Below are 7,212 nucleotides of genomic sequence, written 5' to 3'. Positions count from 1 at the left end.
TACAGTCAATACTGGCTTCCATAGTTTGTTATGTTGCTATTGGGAGAGAACATTCTCGAGTGGCGGTGGAGGGAGTGGGAAAGACACTATTGATACACCCAAGGACCTTAAAAAATGCTGCCTATATGTGAACATGGCACTTCACTTTATATTTATGCTAAAATATTTATTAGTTGATATCATTCCGGCTCTGGAGATAGTGGTCATATATGGTTAGCAATTTAACTTTAAATAACCAGCTATGGAATAGAGTTAATCGTCAGTTGCAATGTTTTCCAGTTTGCCATCTAGCATCTTTTCAACTTTTCTCTGCTACATTGCCGACGCATTGCATAACAGGCCTTGGCCTTTCTTTCACCTGTGTTCTCAGTAATATGGATAAAAAGGCGAATTTTAGTATTTGATGATAGCAGACATTGACCACAGCCTAATCATTGTAATTGCACTTTTACTCCTTGCTCATCTTGTACTTTCTTTCCTTCCAGCACTCACATTATGTTTCCATCATTATGTTTGCAGAAGAAGATGGGTTCTGACTTTCATCTTTTCAAGCTTCAATCTATGAATCAAATTGAATGTATCCTGTTTGTATTCCCTTGTGCTACAGATCCAATTGAATTACCCAGGTCATACCCTTGAGTAAATGAACAATCTACAGTACTACTTAACCCAAGCCTGTGTGCTCTTTTTATTCTAGGTGTCGAGGGGAAAATAGTACCAAGGAAATTAACATTATCATTGAGAGTGCTGCAGTATCACTATAGCATTGATGTAATATCTACCCTCCAGTTAAAATGCACAGTAGTTTCTTTATGTTCTTATCCTGTACTTTGTGTTACAACTCTACTAGTCCAAGAAACTTGGAGGTGAATAGCCAAAGGTGACTTGTGTTTTGCCTTGTCTTTCACAGTCTTGTTGTTTGTCTGGGAAAGACTATTTCAGTCTCATCTCATTTCTGGCAGCAATTTGCACAATTCCCTTCACTGCAGGGAATTGTGCCAAATTATTGTCTCCAGTTCAGACTGAGCGCTGTACAGTACTCTTAAAGAAACGTTACATTTTCCAACCTTCATGGTACTAATATAACAACTTGCTTATTTATATTCAGTGTTGTGTATATCCCAAATAATCTTACCACGGTCTCTGTAAGGTCACACTAACTGTTATGATACTTTTTTAAAAAAATGTTTTCACAAGTAACCAATAGGTTCAATATTTAAAATACTGAACCCAAAAAAGCTTTAGAAAAAGAAACTGAAATATTAAAGTTCTTGTGATGCAGGTAGAATGTATAGTGTTTAATATTTGTATTCTGTTCATGGGAATCCTTCGCACACTCATTTGCGCAATTGATGAGTTCTGATGAGGATTGTGAGCTACACAAATGTACTGTAGTTAGGTTTGAATGTATGGGGTTTTAGTGCATTTTGCACTCTCAATTTGACAGGTTTTACTGAGAAATGAAATTTCCTTCCTGTTTGGGTGCCCAGTTCCAGTATTTTGCACTCCAGTTGGATACAATATGAGTCTGGTTCAACCAGGTTCCTTCCTCTACTCTGGTCCGAAAGTGAATCCCAGAAACATCAGTGTGGCATTTTCACATTTACTCCACCCATTTGCCTATGATTTTTCTGCGTATGATTTTTTGATTCAGGGACACTTTTCAGTTTCATTCTGTTGCCTTCCCTACAAAGTTGTTGGACCCCTGAAGTCAGCAGAATCCTTTAAAAACAGATGGGCTAATGGCTTCTTCACCCAAACCAAACTTGTGGGAAAGAGTATTCTTTCATTCCATTAGTCTACGCCGCATTTAATCAGTAGCAATATTTATCATATCCCATGGCTGGCCTATTGTTACAGAACATAATTCTGAGTCACATTTAGTTCATCAGTAATGTAGTTCATGGTTACCAAGCCCTTCAGTAGAAGAGAATGCAAATTTTAAAAGTATAATTTCCATTATACACCTATTATGGCCTACATCACCCTCGAAGCTCATGTCTACACCTTGTAATCAAGTTAGTCATAGCAAAGCTATCAAAAGAAAACCCTGTGCTGCTTTATTACTGATCAACGTGGTGCAAACAAATTCAATTTTATCTTCAATTTCATTTTTTTTCTTTCTGGCATGGATTTCCCACATTTGTTAATAATCTTTGAATATATGATGGCAAATAACATGACAACATGTCAATATCTCAGGCAATTGCTTTGAAATGCGGAGACTGTGTATTTGTACCCAAATATTCAGTTATTTTGCACACAACATGATCCTGTAAACAGCCACCCAAGTGAATGACCGATTTATTTGGAAGCAACTTCTGTGCTTGTTGACCGATTTATCTGTAACATTGTTGGCTGGTACATTGGGAGAAACTCCTTTCCAAATAATAACAATAATCCTTGCATTTGATATAGTGCTTTTCATGTCTTCTAGACGTCTTTTTTTATTTTTTTCTTTCTTTTCATATATACATATATAAATAGTGTCATATATACAGGTACAACCACAATTTTAATGTCCACTTGAACAGGCAGGTACAATCTTGGTGTCTGCATTGAAGAACGTGACTTCCTACAATGCAATTCTCCTTTTGCAACGCATTGGCATGTCAGATCCATAATAATAATAATAATAATCCTTGCATTTGATATAACGCTTTTCACGTCTTCTCGACGTCTCAAAGCGCTTCACAGAATATGTTGTAAAGTGAATTGACTGTATATTTGTGGGCGAAACGCGGCAGCCAATTGCGCACAGCAATGTCCCACAAACAGTTGTGGATTGAAAATGAACAATTTAATATTGTTTTGTTTTGGAGGGATTATTATCAGTTGTGTGGAGTAAGGAAACTTGCCCAAGGTTTCCCCCTGCCTGGAATTGAACCCAGGTGTCTCGCTTGCAAGGCGAGTGCTCCAATCACTGAGCTACAGGACTCCTTTGTGTCTGTGCGGAAAATGCTTCATTTCCACTTGGCATTTCCTGAACAAAACCTTTGAGATTGGTATCTTCATGGACACATCCATGTCCTCCTGCGCCTGACAAGAGCATGAATCTGCTTTTTTTTTAACCGACTCAAGACTTTTCTAAGTTAACTAAATGCTGTTTGAAACCAATTAGCTGTCCTCTGGAAGAATGATAATAAAACTAAATTGAAATCAAATTTACTGAGGAGCAATGAGTCAATTCACCAGACATGTGCAACCTGACGTTTTGTTTTGGAAGCCAGCACAACTTCCAGAAATAAGATTATAACTACTTCCTCAAGGGTATACTAGCTCCGCCAATAAACAACAAACAACAACTTGCATTTATATTGAGCCCTTCACATAGTGTCTTGGAGCGCTTATGAGAATGAGCATAAATGAGCCACTTCTTCAGCCAGTATCCCAACTAAATTTGCCAACAAATACAGTCACTACACTGTACAGTAAAATCCTGTGAAACACTTTGAGACATTCTCCTGATGCAAGAAGCGCCAGATCAAATGCAAGTTTTTTTTGTAAAATTATTATTTAATTCATACAGGAAGGAGATCACAACCACTTCCTCCTCAAAGAACGATCAGAGAAATTTCCTCAAGATCATTGCAACCACTTCCTCCCAGAAAGAGCATTACAACAATTTCCTCCAAACCCTGAAACCCTGACCAGTTGCATGAAAGAAATACGTAGAATTTTTTTGCAAGAAATTAAATATAGATTGACCTGAAAGAATCATAGCAATAGTCTCTGGGTCAGGTTCAAGCCACAAACTGAGACTTGATACATGCCTGATAATAATCCCTCAAGAAAAAAAACCAATAACAATTTGGTCACTCAATCCACAACTGTTTGTGGGACACTGCTGTGCGCAATTGGCTGCCTCGTTTCGCCCACAAATATAGTCAATTCACTTTACAGTATATTCTCTGAAGCGCTTTTGAGACGTCTAGAAGATGTGAAGATGTGAGGAGGGGGAGTCACTTCAGCCTGTTGTAGAGCACTTTTAAGAACATCATTGACAGAAGCCTGGGAACACATATAGTTGTCGCACTCAATCTACTTTGTTTCTTAGTGGTCCAGAGATATATATATATAGAGAGAGAGAGAGAGAGGGGAAGCCTGTGTAAAGCAATAGGTGCCCAAAGCACTGACATTGTGTACCAGTTTCTAACTCTCCAGCAGCTTCACATCACTGAAACTCGCCACCGAGTTATCACTGTGGACATTTTCCTTGTATGACCACTTGATCCATTTTACTTCGAACACATCCACCCGATTAGATATATTAAGGGCGATGTTATTTTGCAGCCAGGGAAAAGCTTGGCGTGAAATTGCTTTGTAGTCAATTGAACATCACTGGTGACATTTCACTGCTCAGCCAGTTTGAGTTCGAAAACGAAACCAAACCAGAAGTAACGTCTCCTGGAACAAGACGTTGTACGCAATGCAAGAAAACTAAGTGCATTTAATTATTTAGATATAAATGAACCTTTTTTTTGTTGAAAAAAAATACAGTATTATTTTCACAGTGAAGCATGGGTCTCGCTCTCTCTCTCCACTGATAAAGGAAGAGATCACCTGCCTTCCTCCCCTCCCCAGTCTGGTTTAAAAACTTCATTCATAATTTTCTGGTTCTTGAATGATTTTATTGAGTTAATCTGAGGGACAATGAACAAACAGCTGAAAGGCTTTCTTGGGTCCCAGACCCGTGCCCCGGCCATTCAGCATTTCTGCATTTCAGCAGAAAGAATGTAAAGCTGTGGCGTGAGGTTTAAACATTTCCGTCTGTTTACATTTATTTAATGAACCTTTCCGAGGGAGTATTGCATTATTCGCCTTCGCTTCCTGCCGCAGGTTTGAGGGTGAGCAAAAAAGTTGTGATACCATTTACAGGGTGCAATAATCAGTCTTACACAGTCACCAGGATATTTGCGGGTCTGGGTTTTTGCTTTCAGACAACAGGGTAATAGATAGCAATAATTTTTTTTTTGGGTGTGTGGTGTGTGGGGGGTAGGTGGGGGGGGGGGGGGGGGGGTCACCCTGTACAGTAGATACAGGCACTGCAAGGGAATCCCTCCAAAACCAAAAACAATAATAAATTGGTCATTTTCAATCTACGACTGTTTGTGGGACATCGCTGTGCGCAATTGGCTGCCGCGTTCGCCCACAAATATACAGTCAATTCACTTTACAGTGTGTTCTGTGAAGCGCTTTGGGACGTCCTCCCGACGTGAAAAGCGCTATATCAAATGCAAGGATTATTATTATTATTATTATTATTATTATCTAATGCAGAACTGAGGCTGGTAGCGTTAATGCATTTGCTGCTCTCTCTCTCTCTCTCTCTGTCTCTCTGATCTCTCCCCCCTCACCCCCCTCTCCACCCCACCCGCCCCTTTTAAATCAGCCCAGTGCCTGTGGGCCCCGTTTCCAATCAGACGTTACCTTTTTAAGAGCAGGATCTTTTCATCTGGTAACTGACGTCAGGACAGTGTGTGTATGTGTGTGTATGTGTGTGTGTGTGTAAAAAAAACACATTCAATGCCTTATTACGACGAGTCAATTCCACGCAATGTTTCCTGGGCGACAGCCTGTGAGCCAGAGGCAAAGAGCATTCAACTGGGGGCAGAGCCTGGGAGCAATGTTTGGAAACAAAGTGATCGCCTTGTTTTAAAGAGAGCAGAAGAAAGAAAACTTTTGTGGGTGTGAAGGAAAAAAAGGGGGGATCTGGGAGGGGGTGGGGGGGGGGAGGGGGGGGGAGAGAGAGAGAGAGAGAGAGAGGGTGGTCGTGTGTTGTCTTGTGAGTGAGTGTGAGAGTGTGAGAGTGAGTGTGTGTTCCGGAGCAGAAGATGTTGTTGTTGCTGATGATGATCAAACGCAGCGGTAATAACAACAAGAACAGCCACAGCAGCGAAGATCCCAAGTGAAGAGGTTAGGGAAGGAGAGAGAGAGGGAGGGAGAGGGAGAGAGGGAGGGAGGGAGGGAGGGAGGGGGGGGTGGGGGAGAGCAGGAGGGAGAGAGAGAGAGAGAGAGAGAGAGAGTGGGAGAGAGAGAGAGAGAGTGTGTGAATGAATGAAGGAGCCTCAGGAGCGGATCGAGTGGGAGAGCAGAGTCTGACCGCAGAGTGTGTGCGATAAACTGTGTCCAGAACATTGCTTGAGGGTCGGTCGGAGCCGACAGACAGACAGACAGACAGACAGACACAGAGAGAGGGACAGACAGACACAGAGAGAGGGACAGACAGACACAGAGAGAGCGACAGACAGACACAAGAGAGAGCGACCAACAGACACAGAGAGAGCGACAGACAGACACAGAGAGAGAGCGACAGACAGACACAGAGAGAGCGACAGACAGACAGACAGAGAGGGACAGACAGACAGACAGAGAGAGGGACAGACAGACAGACACAGAGAGGGACAGACAGACAGACACAGAGAGGGACAGACAGACAGACAGAGAGAGAGACAGACAGACACAGAGAGGGACAGACAGACAGACAGACAGAGAGGGACAGACAGACAGACAGAGAGGAGACAGACAGACAGAGAGAGGGACAGACAGACAGACACAGAGAGGGACAGACAGACAGACAGACAGAGAGGGAGGGACAGACAGACACAGAGAGGGACAGACAGACAGAGAGAGAGGGACAGACAGACAGACAGACAGAGAGAGAGGGACAGACAGACAGAGTCTGGGGGAGGAGAAGCCTTTTACTGATCTACAAACGCACACAAGGTGTTGCTTTTAGATCTGAAGATTATGGCGGTGAAGACGGCGGCTCAGGGCACTGGAGTTCTGTTGGTCACCGCCAACGTTGGATCCCTGTTTGAAGATGTGAGTCTGTTATTTATCATTGTTTGTTTATTTTTGAAAAAAATAATAATAATAACCCATTTGGGTGTTGATGTTTCTCTCCCCCCCACACCCCCCCACACCCCCACACCCCCACACCCCCCTCTCCTCCTCCTGTTTGTTGGTTGGTTTTGTTGTGATTGATTCCTTTTTATTCATTTTATTGACTTTTTTTTTAAAAAAAGCGATGTGTTGGTCACAGCTCCGCCACTGGACACTGCAGCCCCGAGTATTGATTGGATACATTGTAGTTACAGGCCCAGGGATCCAGAGGCTGACGGGTTTCTCTGTGTGTGTCTGTGTCTGTGTGTGTGTCTGTGTCTCTCTCTTTCTATCTCTCTATGTGTCTGTGGCTCTCGTGTGTGTGTG

At 42.2% G+C, this 7,212-nt stretch overlaps 1 protein-coding gene across 1 annotated transcript in view; it reads left to right on the top strand.

Moving 5' to 3' along the window:
• Positions 1 to 6,639: 6,639 nt before the first annotated feature.
• Positions 6,640 to 7,212, top strand: part of LOC103180430 (inositol polyphosphate-5-phosphatase A) — a 203,244-nt gene continuing 202,671 nt past the window's right edge. Inside the window, exon 1 of the mRNA XM_007896272.2 lies at positions 6,640 to 6,825. Within this exon, the coding sequence (XP_007894463.1) occupies positions 6,751 to 6,825 (75 nt within the window). The 5' untranslated portion in view covers positions 6,640 to 6,750. The remainder of the gene's footprint in view (positions 6,826 to 7,212) is intronic.

This window comes from Callorhinchus milii, unplaced genomic scaffold, assembly GCF_018977255.1.
Source record: "Callorhinchus milii isolate IMCB2004 unplaced genomic scaffold, IMCB_Cmil_1.0 Scaffold7, whole genome shotgun sequence".
Taxonomy (NCBI): Eukaryota; Metazoa; Chordata; class Chondrichthyes; order Chimaeriformes; family Callorhinchidae; genus Callorhinchus; species Callorhinchus milii.
Note: the sequence above shows the minus strand (reverse complement) of the source record. Positions and strands in the feature narration are given on the sequence as shown.